General features: G+C 41.4%; 2 gene segments (V, D, J or C); both read right to left on the reverse strand.

Annotated features, from left to right (window-relative positions):
- Positions 1 to 1,062, reverse strand: part of LOC117350919 — a 244,863-nt gene extending 243,801 nt beyond the window's left edge. The window contains exons 1-2 of the C gene segment in view: positions 929 to 1,062; positions 701 to 806 (exon numbers count right to left, since the gene is read on the reverse strand).
- The window catches only part of LOC117350917, a 156,005-nt gene that overhangs the window by 54,246 nt on the left and 84,302 nt on the right, over positions 1 to 17,457 (reverse strand). Inside the window, 1 exon segment of the C gene segment in view lies at positions 5,398 to 5,406. Within this exon segment, the coding sequence occupies positions 5,398 to 5,406 (9 nt within the window).

Here is a 17,457-nt window from a genome sequence, read left to right on the forward strand (position 1 = left end):
GGGTATAAACAGTGATACAGACACTGGAAAAACGTCAGTCCTGACCCTATTAGAAGAGGTGGAAAAACGGAGAGCTGCCCTGTAGAACTGAAAAGCGATGTAAGTAAAGAAAAAGAAAAATTGAACAGAAGAAACACAGAAACATGAGGATAGATAGAGGTCATAAATACCTTTGGTGTTAATCCACACCAAACTGCTCGACTCTATACTCCTGTTTTGGATGGATCTCCTGTGGACTTATCGTATCCTCAGAGAACATGGATTACACAGGTTGCTGCTTTTTCTGTGTTGTCCTTAGAATAACACAAATAGGAGAGTTGGAAAAGTCTTTCATGGATTGTCAAATGCACAGACCCATGTGTTGGTTATACCAGTGGTTCCCAACCCTGTCCTGGAGGATCAGCAGGCCAATCGGGTTTTCAGGCTAGCCCTAATGAATATGCATGGAGCAGATTTGCATGCCTGTCATTTCCATTATATGTAAATCTCTCTCATGCGTATTCATTAGGGCTAGCCCGAAAACCCGATTGGCCTGGTGGTCCTCCAGGTCAGGGTTGGGAACCACTGGGTTATACTATGCACAACTCTGGATGTTTCAGAAATATTTATCGTAAGTTATCATTGTTACCATAGTTTGATAAGTCTATCTTAATGCAAAACCACTTTGGATCTTTTTAGGGTATATGCAGCCTAAACGTACCTTGACGAGATTAGATTAGTCCACAACATCGAGTCCACTGTAGTAATTGTAATGAATTAATCCTTTTCAATTTTCTTCTACAGGCAAGGAGCATTTTTGCGATCAACTACAAGAACAATGAAATGAGGAAAATGAGACATTTTAAACAAGAGAAATGAAGAATTAATGACAGAAAGAAAAAGCCATTTCATTTAAAATCCTCGGTATTTTGTTGGGTGCATGTCTTACCATTGGACTGAGGAGGCATATAAAAAGTTGGAACATGTGTCCTTTGTAAATCTCGGATGTTAGGAAATGTTGGAACTACGTCTTCTTCCTCTCTCTTTCTACTTGCTCTGAAAGGTTCTATAGGTTTTTATCTTGTCATTTGTCACTGTGGTAGTTCCAGCTACCACCATATAGTCACAGTGATAGATACACATACAAAATCCTGCTTCTCAGCTTCTATAGCTAGAAATATGTCTGAGGAAAATTGATGTACCCTCATCGTACTCCATTGGGATGGAAATCCTTTGAATTTGTCACTCCATAGCTTTGACTTAGAATGTTCACTGACCTCCGAATATTCGTTGGAGTTGGAAGAAGTTATTCAGATCTTTTCTTCTCTCTGGAAGAACAGTGGTGGAGAAATGAAGATCAACTTATTTGCTTTGGTCATTTTGCTGAAGGATCTGGAAATATCCTTTGAAAATCTTTTATGGATTGTGCGGGGATGAAAGGGGAAGTGATTTTAATGGAAGAAATGATGTTGAAATGAATCGCTCCTTCCATCATCTTTGGAAAATATTTTGTTGTAAGTTTGTAAAGGTCTTGAATGTTAAGAGGATAAGGAAGGTTGTTAAGAAAATAAGCATGTTTCTTGACAGAAAGGAGAGCAATACCAGAAACGGGATAGACTTCATGCTTACTTTTTTGCTGTTTTGTCTATTGTACCTCTGAATGCATGGATCTCTACTCAATCTGTTAATTGGGCGTATGGATTTCTTCTGATGGCATACCTCTTCATTGCCTGTTCATTGAATCTTCACACTGCACTGGAAAAAGTCCACACTATTCCTTCATCAACACAAATATTCAAGGACATCTACCAAACTCAGGTACTGATTCCAGTTTAATGCCTCAAAAAGAGTGTAGACATCCTGTATCTTTATTGCAATATTAGTATGTTTCCCCAAATGCGACCAAGTAGGATCATAGGATGTGGTTTCTATCCTTCAGTGCCATTTTGTAAGGCAGTATATCACTGTGCTCCCACTGCTGTAGTAGCCACAGTGAAAAAGATCCATACTAAATCCTCTTCCCATCTTTTGCAGCTTGGAATGCTGTGTCTGTGAGAAAACTTTCAGAACCCAAATTGTTTGAGGATACAATTGCGGTTTTGGTTTTACACTTATAGGTTCATTAAAGCATTAGTCCTGTCCACTGGAGGTTGAAAATAATACTGTAATTCAGGAGAGCAGGCGCTGGAGTGCCTAAGTGAGAAGCCTGGTCTCTATTTATCTCAACTCTTGTATTGCAGGAGCTGGGAACATTCTTTGCAGAACTTCTAGGGATATTTGCAGAAGGTGAGGAGGAAGAAAGGCTGGAAGCAGAGGGTGGTCACTCTTAAAAAAAAAAAAAAAGAAAGAAAGAAAATGAATCACCCTTTCCACCTCTAGGAACATAAGAATAGCCCAATGGTCCATCAAGCCCAGTAGCCCGTTCTCATAGTGGCTAATCCAGGTCACTAGTACCTGGCCAAAACCCAAGGAGTAACAATATTCCATGTTACCAATCCAGGGCAAGCAGACTATGGACTTTTCCTCCAGGAACTTGTCCAAACCCTTCTTAAAACCAGCTACACTATCCGCTCTTACCACAACCTCTGGCAACGTGTTCCAGAGCTTAACTATTCTCTGTGTGAAAAAAAATTTCCTCCTATTGGTTTTTAAAGTATTTCCCTGTAACTTCATCGAGTGTCCCCTAGACTTTAGACATTTTGATTTGTAGCATATAATTTTTAAATACATGAATATGACTGGTCTAATTGTTCTGCAGAAATTTTCTAGGGTTACAGAGCTGGAAGAACATACATTGAAATCAATATATTCAGTACAGAAACGAGGCACAAAAGGGAAGAGTGGAAAGAATTTGATTCATACGATGCAAAACTTGGCAGATAGCTGATCCCTGTTTCCCGTATAGCACTGGATCTCCTTTGAATGGACTCATGAGAATCTGATGGTCTTTTCTCTTGACATAACAGTTTTCTCACGCTCCTTTTGGGCTTCCAGCTTAATCAGAATCAGGGCTAGAAATTGAGCACTTAGGTAGCTGAGTCATGCTTAGATTACAGGTGGCTTCTTCACATAGTTTTGACATTTCACTATCTGCATACACTGAAGAGGCTCCACAATCATTTGATCATCATAAGAACAGGCCTCAATCTCAGGAATCCATTGGACTAAAGCCCTTAAATGATCAATAAAAGAGGATAGGGAAGAGCCATTTCATCTTACGTCCTTGGCATTTTGTTGGGTACATGTCTTACCCTTGGAGAGAGGGGGCATATAAAAACTAAAGTTGCAACATGTGTCCTTTGTAAATCTTGGATTTTAGGAAATATTGGAACGATGTCTTCTTCCTCTCTTTACTTGCTCTGAAAGGTTCCATAGGTTTCTGTCTTGTCATGTAGTACTGTGGAAGTTCCCAAGTAGTCACAATGTTGCATACACATACAAAAACCTGCTTCTCAGCTTCTATAGCTAGAAATATGTCTGAGGAAAATTGATGTACTCTCACCGAACTACATTGGGATGTATATAACTAGAGTATATAACAGACTGAAATCTAAGAAAGTCAGGATTCAAATCCCTCTGGTCTTCTTTAGGATCTTGCACAAAACACCTTACCTTCCCCCAATATTCCTTTTAAAGTACACCATTGTCTTCCACCAGTATCTCCACCACTAAGTCTGATACACCAAGATCACAGTTTCAATTGCTAGGGGTAGGTAGGCAGGTCCTCTGAAAGTCCCACCATTTTATTTTCTCACTTATAATTACGTAGTTCACAAAAAATGCATAAAATCAGCAAAGACAATAAAAATAATATCAGTCAGCAGTGCAATAAGTGGCTGGGTAACATCATTAAGCACTCCTCATCCTATCTTAGCTTCATAAAACTAGTTAAAACAAACTTGTTTAACCGATTTGTAACCAAGAACTCTTAAAGCCTTATCTCTGTATTCTACTTACATGTACTTGATGTCCCTACATTGTAACTATTACTCTGACTTTCTCCCTTTCTCTGATTACCTCTTTAACCTACCTACATGTATTCGACGACTTCATTGTAATTATTTCACTGATTGTCCAGCTCTTCTTATTGTAAACTGCCTCGAACTACTATGGCATTGGTGGTATATAAGAATGAAATTATTATTATTATTATAAGCCTCACTATTGTGATGCGCCACCACTCAATGGTGGGAATTTGGCTAGATTTCCTAAAATGTGTCACTATTTACATGCATTATTACATGCAGAAAAGTATATATGTATTAGTGTGTGTTAGCACACAGCAGTAACTTTAATACCTGAGTACCTGAATAAATGAATGTAAACCGTTCTGAGATCCCTTGGGAGAACGGTATAGAAAATTAAATAAATACAAGTAACCCTTAGACTCCAAGCTCTCGGACACACTTACTGGGGACCGGGAAAAGGCATGTTACAAGCACAGGATAGTTTAAACATCTTCTTACCACATTATAGTTCATGGTGTATTAATTTTAATATACCACCTTTTGTTATACAATGGTACACATAACTTATGAGACTTTTCCCAAAGCTTCATCTTTTAGGGATTTCTTTGGCTACAATTACAGCAGTTTATATATTATATACAGGTGTGTATTTTGTACCAGGGGCAATAGAGGCTTACGTGACTTGCCCTGAGTCACAGGAGCTGCAGTGGGAATCAAGCTCTGCCACTGCATTAACCATCTGGCTACTCCTCCATATGGCCTTTTAGGGCTATGCCAAAGACGATTCCTTTTTCTTAAGTAGGATTTTGTAAGACAGTGTTTCACTGTGCTGTACCCACTGTAGGCACAGTGACACAGGTGCATACAAAAAGCCGTTCTTTAATCTGTCATGCACTGATCTTTTGGGACACGTCTTTTCTGAGCTATATTAAAATATTTTTCACTAAATTACAGTAAAATGAACCATTTTTTGTTTTCATTGAATTCAGCTTCTAGGATTTCTCTATTACTAAATTCTTCTTGTTACCACCTGTTCCCATAACTAAAACTCATTTAGTTTGGAACTGGCCATTCAGAATGAAAACATTTCTTATAGCTAACCCTCGCTTTTACAAAACCGCAAAATCATTTTTTAGTGCCAGGGCGCTGAATGGTGTGCTCTGACGCTCATGGAACTCACGGTTCAGCTGGCCGGTGCCAGGGCTAAAAACTGCTTTTGCATTTTTTTCAAAAAGGGGGGGGGGGGGTAAGAGATGCTGGCGTTTATTTTTCTGATATCAACATTTGTCCTTCAGAAAACATTTTACATTTAAATCTAAAGTGTTTTTGCTTAGATCTTTCATAAGAACATAAGCAGTGCCTCCGCCGGGTCAGACCATAGGTACATCCTGCCCGGCAGTCCGCTCCCGCAGCGGCTCAAACAGGTCACGACCTGTCTGAATCACCAGAAGGGGCCCCCTTGCCACCTTGGTTTCCCATTGAGTCCTATCTTCCCATCGTAGTCCTAACCCTCCGGTCTTGCACATGCACAACCTGGTTGGGTTTCTATACTTATTACCTGGTTAGCTTTCTATACCTGTGTTACATCCCAGCACCTCTCTCAGTATCCCACGATCCCTTTATAATCCTTCAACAAGTCCAGAAGGTGCAATGAAAATGTTTGGCCAAAGGACCACAGGCCATGTTTTCAACCAGAGCAGTGATATTCAACCTAGTCAGTCAGATTTTCAGGATATCCACAATGAATATGCATGAGATAGGTTTGCATACAATGGAAGTAGTGATTGCAAATTTATTTCATGCATATTCATTGTGGAAAGCATGAAAATCTAACTGGCTAGGTACGTCCCAAGGATTGGGTTGGTGGACACTGAGGTCATAACATGTTTTAATGCACAAAGTTTCTAATATGCTGTGACAGTTCACCGTGGCTAAAAGTATTTTCCTGCTAATTTCATTTGTACTCAGTGTCCAACGATAGTCAGCCAGCATTGATGGAGTCCAGTTGGCCTGATATCTTTTTTTCCACAGTGGCAATGTCCTGGTGAAACTTTTCACCATGTTCGTCGCAGACAAGACTTGCGGGGAAGAGGCCCAAGTGTGAATGTAGAAAGCGTATAGAAGTTTGTCAACCAGATGAATATAGTTTGGTGGTCTGTAACTGCCAAGAAAATTCTCAGCTTTCCAAGTGATTTTCTCTGGCCCGACAAATCTCTTGGAACTGGAGCCTACGCAAGGTATTTATATCACAAACTCGAGTGATCAGCGTAGTAATTTAGCTCCCTGCTCCAATCATTGACCGCTTAGGTTTAAAACATATAAACTTTAATAATTTAATCTTAAAAATTTCTTGTAGAAAACTTTTTTTTATATATATACTTTTAGTTCATTTTATTTAGTTCATTTTATTTTATAGAAAACCTCACTATTAGTGCAAATTTCCCCACTTTGTATGCACTATTAAGGATTTGAAAAAATGACAAGCTACTTATCTTTAAACGGCGCTTGTCTCTGGATATGTTTTTTTCAGCAGTGCTCAAATAGTTGCACAAGCCAGAATTGCACAATTGGGTCATGTTTGGGGGATGGTATAAGTTTAAAGACTTAACGGGAGCTAGTTTCAACATTGAATAGCTCCCTGGGGGGGTTGTGAAATATGCATTGTGTTTGTTGGTTTCGGACATGTATTACATTGGAAGTGGAGATAATATTAAGATAGATAATAAAGCTGTGGCCAAATATTTATTCCAATAAAACTGAGTTGTGTGATTATTGATTCATGGTGTTTAGCTTTTAGTTGCTTGTGACGGAGTGTGGATGCTAATGTTATGTGCATTATTAATCCAAGGCTGGAAGATAGCTCTGTTTCCCAGCAGCATTTAACAAGATCACGGCTGTGATGGAAAAATGAGCCCCGATGTATGGAGAGATATAGGCTGATTCCTTATGCATTTGCCAGAGTTATGGATGGTTGAAGAACTCCTATTATTTTCAATGGGAGAAAAATAGGTACAAACCTTTAACTGATCATGAGAAGTGTGGTTAGCCTTTCAAACTGTTCCATAAACAGGATCCCTTTTGTCCTTTAATCTAATCTTTTACAAACGCATAGCTTGGGTTTGTGTGCCAGCAGCAGCAGTAACTGCTCCGATGTTGATAGAATTCCTATGAGCATCGGATCAGTTACTGCAGCTGCCGGCGCTATAACCTGTGCTATACATTTATAAAAGAGGGGGGAAATCAAGATTTTTAAAGCTCACTGAATCCCAAGAAGTTCCAAAGTAGATAAGAAACAAGAAAACTCCAGTGAGTAACTAGAATATTTAACATAATAAAAGCAATTAGGAACATCAAAGGGCAATTTATTTTCACCCTAAAAATTTATAAAATAAAAAGTCTTGAGTGAATGGTGAATGAGAATATAATTGGTCAGTGATTGGATCTCAGTGAGAAGACTATTCCATTCCAAGTTCTCCTTTAAACTAGAAGGGATGTATGAATCAACTGGCCATTAAGAGAGACCGCTGTAAAGTTTTCAGCCCAACCAAGAAGAGAATGATGTGGAGCCATGAAACTTACAAGTGGAATGTTACAATGGCTTGGTTTCCCTATACTTGTGCCCATTTACTAGATGCATTTGCCTCATTGAAACGAAAAGTGTGGAACAACTCTCTTCTTGGTTGGACTGAGAACTTTTCAGAGGCCCCTTGTACTGTGATTTCATAATGCCTCATTCTACCAATGCCTAAGAGTCAACCTCATCAGTGATGTCACAATGGCTTGATTCCTCTAAACTTGTGCCCATTTACAAGATGCATTTGTCTCATTGAAATGAAAAGTGTGGATAACTTGTAAGTTTCATGGCTCCACATCATTCTCGTCTTGGTTGGGCTGAGAACTTTTCAGTAGCCCCTCGTATTGTGATGTCATAATGCCTCATTCCACCAATGTCTAAGAGCAAACCTCAACGGTGATGTCACAGTGGCTTAGTTTCCCTATACTTCTGCTCATTTGCTGGACGCATTTGCCTCATTAAAACAAAGTGTCAAGAGAAGTGTGGAATAACTTGTAAGTTTCATGGCTCCACATCATTCTCTTTTTGGTTGGGCTGAGAATGTTTCAGTGACTCCCTTATTGTGATGTCATAATGCCTCATTCCACCAATGCCTAAGAGCCAGCCCCATTGATGATGTCACAATGGCTTGGTTTCTCTATACTTGTGCCCATTTACTAGATGCATTTGCCTCATTGAAACGAAAAGTGTTTAAGAAAAGTGTGGAATACCTTGTAAGTTTCATGGCTTCACATCATTCTCTTCCTGAATTTCAGAAGTCTCTTGTAGCACTCCAAGTTGAGCAATTTTGGGATGAGGATTTGCACCAGCTGAAATAGTTTTAAATAAAGAGTATTTCTTGGGGTATACATTTTTTCCTGCCACATTCAGTTCATGATTGCACCTTAAAAAAAAATGTAGTACTGTATATGCAAAGTAGAGTTAATACATGTTATCCTAAGAATTAACAGCAGTAAAGTCGATTAGTGTATGTTAAACAATTCTAATGTGCATAAACACCTTTTTACCGTGAATGTCTTGTTAACTTATCTGATAGAAATGCTAGAGCTGATTCAAGGGAGTATTTGATTCTCCATTATCCGAATTGTAGTAAATTGGTTTATAAAAATGTCCACATGGCTAGGTTTTCATTTCAAGCTGTTAAATGGTGGAATCCTTTGCCTAGGGAAATAAGGATAGGAACATACGAATAGCCTTACTGGGTCAGACCAATGGTCCATCAAGTCCAGTACCTGTCTTCACAGTGGCCAATTCAGGTCACATGTACCTGGCAAAAACCCAAATAGTAGCAGCATTACATGCCACCGATCCAGGGCAAGCAGTGGCTTCCCCCATGTCTTTCTCAACAGCAGACTATGGACTTTTTCTCCTGGAATTTGTCCAAACATTTTTTAAAGCCATTAAAAAAAAAAAGTTTATTAGATTTGTGGTAGCAAGAAAAGCAACAATAACAGATATCAGATCATATTGGTGTATGTGGTGACAATGTCCAGTATGGCTTCTTCCTTGACCTCTGGTCCTGACACTGCCCCTGAAGTTCCCAGAGAGCCATCTCTCGCATAGACCCGGACCATGCTTGCACAGCTGGAGGGTGTTCAGCCATTCACGCCTGCATGATTTGCTGTTTTCTTAACACATTCTTTGGCAACATGTTCCAGAGATTAACTATTCTCAGAGTGAAAAAATATTTCCTCCTATTGGTTTAAAAAGCATTTCCCTATAACTTCGAGTGTCCCCTAGTCTTTGTAATTTTTGACAGAGTGAAAAATCGATCCACTTGTACCCGTTCTACTCCACTCAGGATTTTTTAGACTCCCCTCAGCTGTCTCTTTTCCAAGCTGAAGAACCCTAACCATTTTAGTCTTTCCTCATATGAGAGGAGTTCCATCCCCTTTACCATCTTGGTCGCTCTTCTTTGAACCTTTTCTAGTTCCGCCATATCTTTTTTCAGATAAGGAGACCAGAATTGAATGCAATACAGGTAGTCCCTGAATTACAGACTCCTGACTTAAGTACAACTTGTACTTAAGAACGTGGCTGCAGTTTCATTTGAATTCATTTTTTAATATATTTATTCAATTTTCTATATCGTTCTCCCAGGAGAACTCAGAATGGTTTACATGATTTCACTGAGCAGTATTTCCAGTGGCCTACACTCCTACACTTCTCCTGTAGCAGATTCAGGAATGATGCATGGCCACATTAAGAAAAGTGTGTGGTTGTGCCCTGCTGTACCTTAAAAGGAACACTGGTAGGGACAGTTGGCCTTTTTTTCAGCTGGGAGCAAAGGTAAGCAGCAAGAATACAAGTTCTGAGTTACATACTAGAGAATGACACGGTGAAAGAATTCATCACCGTTCCCGTCCCCACGGATAACCACGGGAAACCATGTTCATGTCATTCTTTAAGGAGAGAGGGAAGAATCAGAGTACGAATGGCCAAAACCACTGACCCTCAAGCTTTGCTGTGAAGAACACTGGTGTAGAAGGACTGAGGTTGAAATAGACACTACAAAATGGCATGAGATTATTTCCCGCGGTTATCCGCGGGGACAGGAACGGTGATGAATTTTGCCACTGTGTCATTCTCTATTACATACATAAGAACATAAGCTCCAAGCAACCCAACAGAAAATGCTGTGTAGCTCTTTGTAGCCACTTTGTTGCCTGAACCCAGGAGGCCGATGAGAGGCACACGCTCACTACATAACCTGTTCTACTCTTGTAGGGTCAGAGTTTGGGGTGGGTGGGAGGGGAGGTGGGTAAGACTTGCTGAAGTACTTGGGTGGGTAGGGGGGAGGGTCGAGATAGGGGGGGAGTGAATGTGTAGTATGACTGTTGGCTATGCCCTTTGCTAGAGGGGTTTCGGTGTGTGGGGGCAGCATGCTAGATTGTTTCTATTATAAAAATTGGTATATAGAGAGCAGCACCTTCTTTATAGAGTGTATAATAGCTGCTATGATCCTTTCTGGCTTCCCTCATTCCTTATTGGTTTGTTTGACTATTTTGACCGCATTGGTTTCCATGTTTGTGTTCTCTTTACCACTTTCAATAAAAAGATATTTAAAAAACAAACAAACAAACATAAGAATAGCCTTACTGGGTCATACCGATGGTCCATCAAGTCCAATAGCCCGTACTCACGGTAGCCAATCCAGATCACTAATAGCAATTCAGGGCAAGCAGTGGCTTCCCCCATGTCTTTCTCAATAACGGACTATGGACTTTTCCTCCAGGAATCTGTCCAAACCTTTCTTAAAACCAGCTACGCTATCCGCTCTTACCCCAACCTCTGGCAATGCGTTCCAGAGCTTAACTATTCTCTAAGTGAAAAAAATCTGACTTAAGAGCAGCTTTAAAAACATAACTCATTCTTAACCCGGGGACTGTACTCAAAACACACATCTTGACATTTGAGCTGTTTTCCTGTCCTCGGTCAGCAGAGTTCTCTCAAGCAGTTTGTGTAGGGCCTTTTCCTTCCTTCCTCACACTGTGTCTTGCACAATAGTAAGTGGCTGTGTCCTCAGCTGTCGAACCTCTGACTTGTAAATACATCTCGTACTTGGAATTATCTCTGGTGATGGTTAATCTGCTTTGGAGAGATGGTGCATAGTTTGTGCTTTCACTGCTAGAGATCTCTCCCAGCCATTCCAGTCCTTTCTCAGGAGGCTGCCGGATCCAGCTGATCCTCGAACCACTGAAGGCAGAAGGGAATTTACAAGTCACTGTGGCTGTCTCTCCAGGCTTCACAACTCCAGGGCCGGATTCCTGTATACCATCTTGGGACTGGACACCTATACAAAATAAGGATTTATTTATCAGAGGGCCCCACTAGCATTCGCTTCTCAAAGCAAAAGTGATTTTTGAAGTGTTTTACAGTACTTACGTGACAGAACACCGAACAGAAAAAGAAAAAAACACAGAGGCTTCATATTTGGAAATCTAGGAGACTGTTGAGGTTCAGCAGCCCTACAGGTTCGGATCAGATGTTGAAGAAGACTGAGGCGCCTATGTACAGAGGCTACGTGGTTACCCTCCAGTATTTGCAAATCATATGCAAAACACACCCTGATTTAAAAAGGCAAAAGGACAGGAAATCCTCAGCTATCTTATACATATATATATACCATTATATTTATATCTTATATGCATGACTCATCTTCTATCAGCCTCGCTACGCTCATGTCCTCCTCTCCACTTCACTGGCTCCCTATCTGCCATCGCATACAGTTTAAGATCTTACTGCTAACCTATAAGTGTGTTCATTCTTCTGCCCCTCAATCTCTCTCCTCTCGTCTCTCCCGGAGAACTCCGTTCCTCAGATGAGCTGCTCTTAGCATTACCCTTCTCCTCCACTGCCAATTTCAGACTTTGTTCCTTGCATCTAGCTGCCCCCTTTGCCTGGAATAAATTACCCGGGTTTGTCCACCAAGCCCCTTCCCTTGTTTAAAAGCAGACTTTTGATATAGTCTTCAATCCATAGCCCTATTCCCCACTAACCACCAACCCCGCCAGCAGATTAATCGTTCCTCTTAACTGTATCCATGGCACCCTGTTTGTCTGTTTAGATTGTAAGCTCTTTCGAGCAGGGACTGTTTTTTTCTTTTTTGTGACTCTGTGCAGCGCTGTGTGCGTCTGGTAGCACTATAGAAATAATTCATAGTGGTAGTTATACCGATGTATTGAGAATAAACAAAAGAGCTTTAGGGCAGTGATTGAGAATATTTTCCTAGGGAGCAGAAGTACACTTTTTGTCTTACAAGTTTATTAAAAGTTTGATATACAGCCTAATGATGTATTGTGTTGAATTCATGTGAACATTGTTATACAGTATTGATTAACTAGAGACGATATTGCTCAAGTATTTTACTGCTTCAAATGATGTCTCCAGTTCTCTCTCACTCTGTTTCTAGTGAATAAATTTGGGTTTCTTCTCCTTTGGCCATCCCAGTTCTCTTGTTTTGTTGGGTTGTTTTGTTTTTTTTTTTGGGGGGGGGGACAAAATACACACAGACATTACCACCACTTCCAAGGCAGATGTAACGTCTGTGACAGCGTTTACTGGGTGCTTATTTCATAAAGGCACAGAAGCATCGATGTTTCCTTTAATAAAATAGGCTTAAAATAAGGGCCTGATTGGACGTCAAAAATAGATTCCCTGCTATAAAATCAGGTCTCTAAAGCCCAGTTTTGCATAGCTCATCCAGGCAGGAAAAGGGACCTTCAAGTTAGGACATACAAAGTCTCCTGAGTATTTGACAAGAAGCTTGCTGAACTCAGAGCTTTTTATAAAGTAGCTATAAGAGCATGGAGAATATACGAGTGTTTTGTGGCCCATACAGCAGGAGCAACTATTGTACAAAGACATACTTTCAAAGAAACATGGCATCACTTAGGACTGACCATATGTAAAATTGTGCAATTACATGTGTGAGCCGCGGGTTGTGCAACCTATTTTCATTCATTTCAGCCACGTCACATAAAGAATTAATAACAAAATCTAAAAAATTTGATCATGTGACACCACTGCTTAAAAAGGCTCATTGGCTCCCAGTCATTCATAGAATTACACATAAATTATGTACAATTATTTTTAAAACATTAGAAAATAAGACTCCAGCATTTTTATTTAGGTTACTTATCCCATATTCAGTTAAAAGAACCTTACGATCTAGTGAACGGAACCTTTTATCAATTCCTTCGCTAAAAATTATTAGTACTAGAAGACAATTTATCTTCTCATGTACAGCTCCCCAGATTTGGAATGTGCTTCCCATGTTTTTACGGGAGGAGAAGGTGTTTGGGAAATTTAAAAGCGAATTAAAAACCTTTCTGTTTAAAGATGCATTTGCAAATTAATTAAATTTTATTATAAAGTGTTATTTTAGTGAATTATTCTGCTTTTTTTTTGTTTTTCTAACTTCCTTTTGTATTTTCCCTGTATGTTCTTTCTTTACTATAAAAAATGGATTTCATCCCCTCTTACCTTTTGTTTATATTATTATTAATTAAGTGTATGTAATGTTTTTGTTTCCTTATGGATGTATATTTTATTGTACATCGCTTAGAAATCAGATTAAGCGATTGAACAAGCCGATTAATAAACTTGAAACTTGAAAATCCCTCTAACCAGCTGGATATATAGGGGGAGGAGGGCAGACAGAATGAGGGTGGTACAGTGAAATGATCCAGAGGGTTTGACTGGATAAGCTCTATGCTTAGTTTAGGTTTGCTGGAAGTGAGGTTGATGCTATTATGAAACCCTCAGCTCAATGTGCGGCGGCGGTAGCTAAGAAAGCAAATAGAATGTTAGGAATGATCAGGAAAGGAATGGAAAACAAAGAGGACAATGTTTTAATGCCCTTCTATCACTCTATGGTATGGCCACACCTTGAACACTGTGTGCAGTTCTGGTCGCCATATCTCAAAAAGATATAGCAGAATTAGAAAAGGTAGAGAGAAGGGCGATGAAAATGATAAAAGGGATGGGACGACTTCCCTATGAGGAAAGGCTAAACCGGCTAAGGCTCTTCAGCTTGGAGAAGAGATGATTCAGGGGTGATAAGATAGAGGTCTATAAAATACTGAGTGGAGTGGAAAGGGTAGATGTGAAACGCTTGTTCACTCTTTCCAAAAATACCAGGACTAGGGGGCATGCAATGAAGCAACTAAGTAGTAGATTTAAAACAAGCTGGAGAAAATATTTGTTCACACAATGTGTAATAAAACTCTCAAATTCATTGTCAGAGAATGTGGTGAGATCTGTTAGCTTAGCAGGGTTTCAAAAAGCCATTATTGAGATGGCTTGGGGAAATCCACTGTTTATTCCTAGGATAAGCAGCATAAAATCTGTTTTGCTACGGGATCTAACTAGGTACTTGGGTTGGCCACTGTTAGAAACAGGATACTGGGCTGATAGACCTTTGGCCGGTCCCAGTATGGCAATTCTTATGTTCCAATGACTAGACAGATATCTTCCACACTGTCTTAGTCTGGAGCTCGGGTGAGGGACGGAATCCCCAGCTCCTTGAATGGAACTCAGAAGAGAATCCCCAGACCCAGATCGGATCCCAAGGGATTCCCCCTCTGGACATTCCATGCTACAGGGTCTTTCAACCATACAGGACCATTACCATAGCAATCAACCAAACCGTTGGCCTACACCTGTTCAAAATAGTGTTAAGCTCATCTACCTGACTCAAGTTGGCTTTTAATTAATTTAGCTTTTGATCGGAGATGGGTATGGTGGGGAAGGTTCCCCATAGTTCATGCCATTTTAATAGCCTAACACGGAAAAGGGAAGGAAATGTAGGCCAGATTCTATAACATGCACTTAAGTCAATTTAGGTACTGCTAGGCAAAATTCTACAAATGGTGTCTAACTGTGATTGACATGTGGTAGGTACTGTTTTCCTAGCGTTACGCTTCATTTATAGAATCTGGCCTTTCAACGCCTGACCATAAGATATACCTATGTGTAGAGGAGGAAAAACCAAGAAAAGAAATATATGGTTCAGAATTTATTTTTACTTGGTTTTTCCTCCTCTACATGTAGTGGTAGTCTGGTGCGTCTGGTGGTAGGCAGCCTGATGGTGGTGGTAGGCAGCCTGGTGGTAGGCAGCCCCCGGTACCTTTTTTTAATTGCCAGTGGTCCAGCGCCTCCAAGTCCTCTTCTCTTGCAGGCCTCTGCAATCTCCCTTCTGGGTTCATGTTCAATGCTGTGCACATGTAATAGCAGCAGTTGAAAGATGAAGTCAGCCTGGGGGGAGCCACGGCCACCGAGTCTTCTCAGCCTCAACCAGGGCTGATTGTGCTGCTCAGAGCCCTGCCGCTTCTCTGGTGCAAACAGAGGCAAGTCCGGAGCAGAGCCTGCAAGGAAAACAAAGCGCCGCAGAAAACATGTGTTGTGCCACTTCATCTTCCTAGCGCCTGCATGCCTACGAACATGCCTCCTCCATCTGCCCTCCGCCAATCGGAAGGCGGGACACTATCACGGCCCTGCCGCTGAGAAGGACGGGGTGGAGACGGGTGCTGGGTTGCTGACGATTAAAGAAAGGTGCGTGGGGGAGGGGGTGTTAAAAAAGGTGCGGTGGGTGGGGTATTCGCTCCATAATGGGTGCTGGACTGCCGGCAATTAAAGAAAGGTACCGGGGGGGGGGGGTCGTAAAAAGGTACAAGGGGGGGGGCATAAGGGAGGGAGGTATTTGCTCCATAAGATGCACCCTTATTTCCACCCACTTTTGGGGGAAAAAAGTGCGTCTTATGGAGTGAAAATTACAGTAGGTTTGAAAGTGTGTGGCCTGTACTTGTTAATGTTGCCACCAGATGAGAAATGAGTTAAGTGGTCTCTGGTAGGGGAGAAGCAAAAAACATGACATTTGAAATAATCATTTTTATTATGGCACACAGGGCTGAATGCACTATGAGGATCGGTAAGACTGTCTGACTTAAGAGGGTCTGCAATGAACAGTTTTTTGGCCGATTCAGAAAGAGCTATTGATGCACTAAAACAGGGGTGCCCAATACGTCGATCGCGATCGACCGGTAGCTCAGGAAGGCAACGTGAGTCGATCGCATAGACTCGTGTTGCTGTCCTGATCTACCGGGCCGATCAGCCTTCCTCGGTGTTCTCCCTAGGGCCTTTTAGCTGGGCGGTCCGCCCAGCTGTCATCTTCTGCTGCCGCCGCTGCTGAACATTAAAAAAAAAACCCCGGCTTGAAGATTTCATCCCGTAGCGAACTTATGCTCCGGGCTCTAACGTGTGCGTGCCGGCTTCTCTTCTCTTCCCTCCGAAACCGGAAGTTATGTCCGGGGGGAGGGGGGAGAAGGGAAGCCGGCAAGCACATGTTGAGAACCCTGAAGCAAGCGTTCGCTACAGGCTAAGGCGGAGACAGGTTAGTGAAGCATTTCCTCTTCTTGCTGCCGGGTCCTGCCTACTTTCTGTTTCCGCGAAGGCAGGACCCGGCAGCATTTCCCCCAACAGCTCGAACGCGATGCTAGTCAGCCGAAGCAGGGAGAGCTTGGGGCGGCTTCGGCTTTCGGGCCTGTTATTGGTGGCGGTTTGGGTCTTGGTCCCCGATGGCAGTTTGGGTCCTGGTCCCCGATGGCAGTGGCAGTGGCTTAGGGGAGGACAGGGAGAAAGAAAGAAAAAAGGACAGACAGGGAGACAGAAGGAAAGAAGAGAAACAGAAAAAAAGAAAGGGAGGCAGAGAGAAAGGGCAGGGAGAGAGGAAGGAAAAGTTGGGGGAGGGAATGAGGCGTGGAGGAGAGGAAGCATACAGGCTGAAAGAAGGGAAGAAAGATTGGATGCACAGTCAGAAGAAGAAAGTGCAACCAGAGACTCATGAAATCACTAGACAAGGTAGGAAAAATGATTTTATTTTAAATTTAGTGATCAAAATGTGTCTGAATTTATATCTGCTGTCTATATTTTACAATATGGTCCCCTTTTACTAAACCGCAATAGTGGTTTTTAGCGCAGGGAGCCTATGAGCGTCGAGAGCAGCGCTGGGCATTCAGCGCAGCTCCCTGCGCTAAAAACTGCTATTGTGGTTTAGTAAAAAGGGAGGGGGGTGGGTATTTATCTATTTTTGTATGGTTGTTAATGAGGTGACAGTGCATAGAGTCATCTGCTTTGACCCATTTGAAAAACCCTGGAATAGGAATGATAATTAACATTTTCTATGCGTACAGTGTGCTTTGTCTTTTTTAAAAATTTTATTGTTGGTAGATCATTTTGACTTGGTCATTTTAAAAGTAGCTCGCAAGCCCAAAAAGTGTGGGCACCCCTGCACTAAAACGTTTGCATGCAAATGATTCATGTGGATGTTCGCCTTAATCCCTGACTCTGTTGTCCAATTGACTGCTGTGAGAGCGACTCTCACACATGCACAGAGCCGGCAGGGGAAGCCTGAACAGCTGAGAGGCAGGGGAAATC

The sequence above is a fragment of the Geotrypetes seraphini genome, chromosome 16 (genome assembly GCF_902459505.1).
Source record: "Geotrypetes seraphini chromosome 16, aGeoSer1.1, whole genome shotgun sequence".
Taxonomy (NCBI): Eukaryota; Metazoa; Chordata; class Amphibia; order Gymnophiona; family Dermophiidae; genus Geotrypetes; species Geotrypetes seraphini.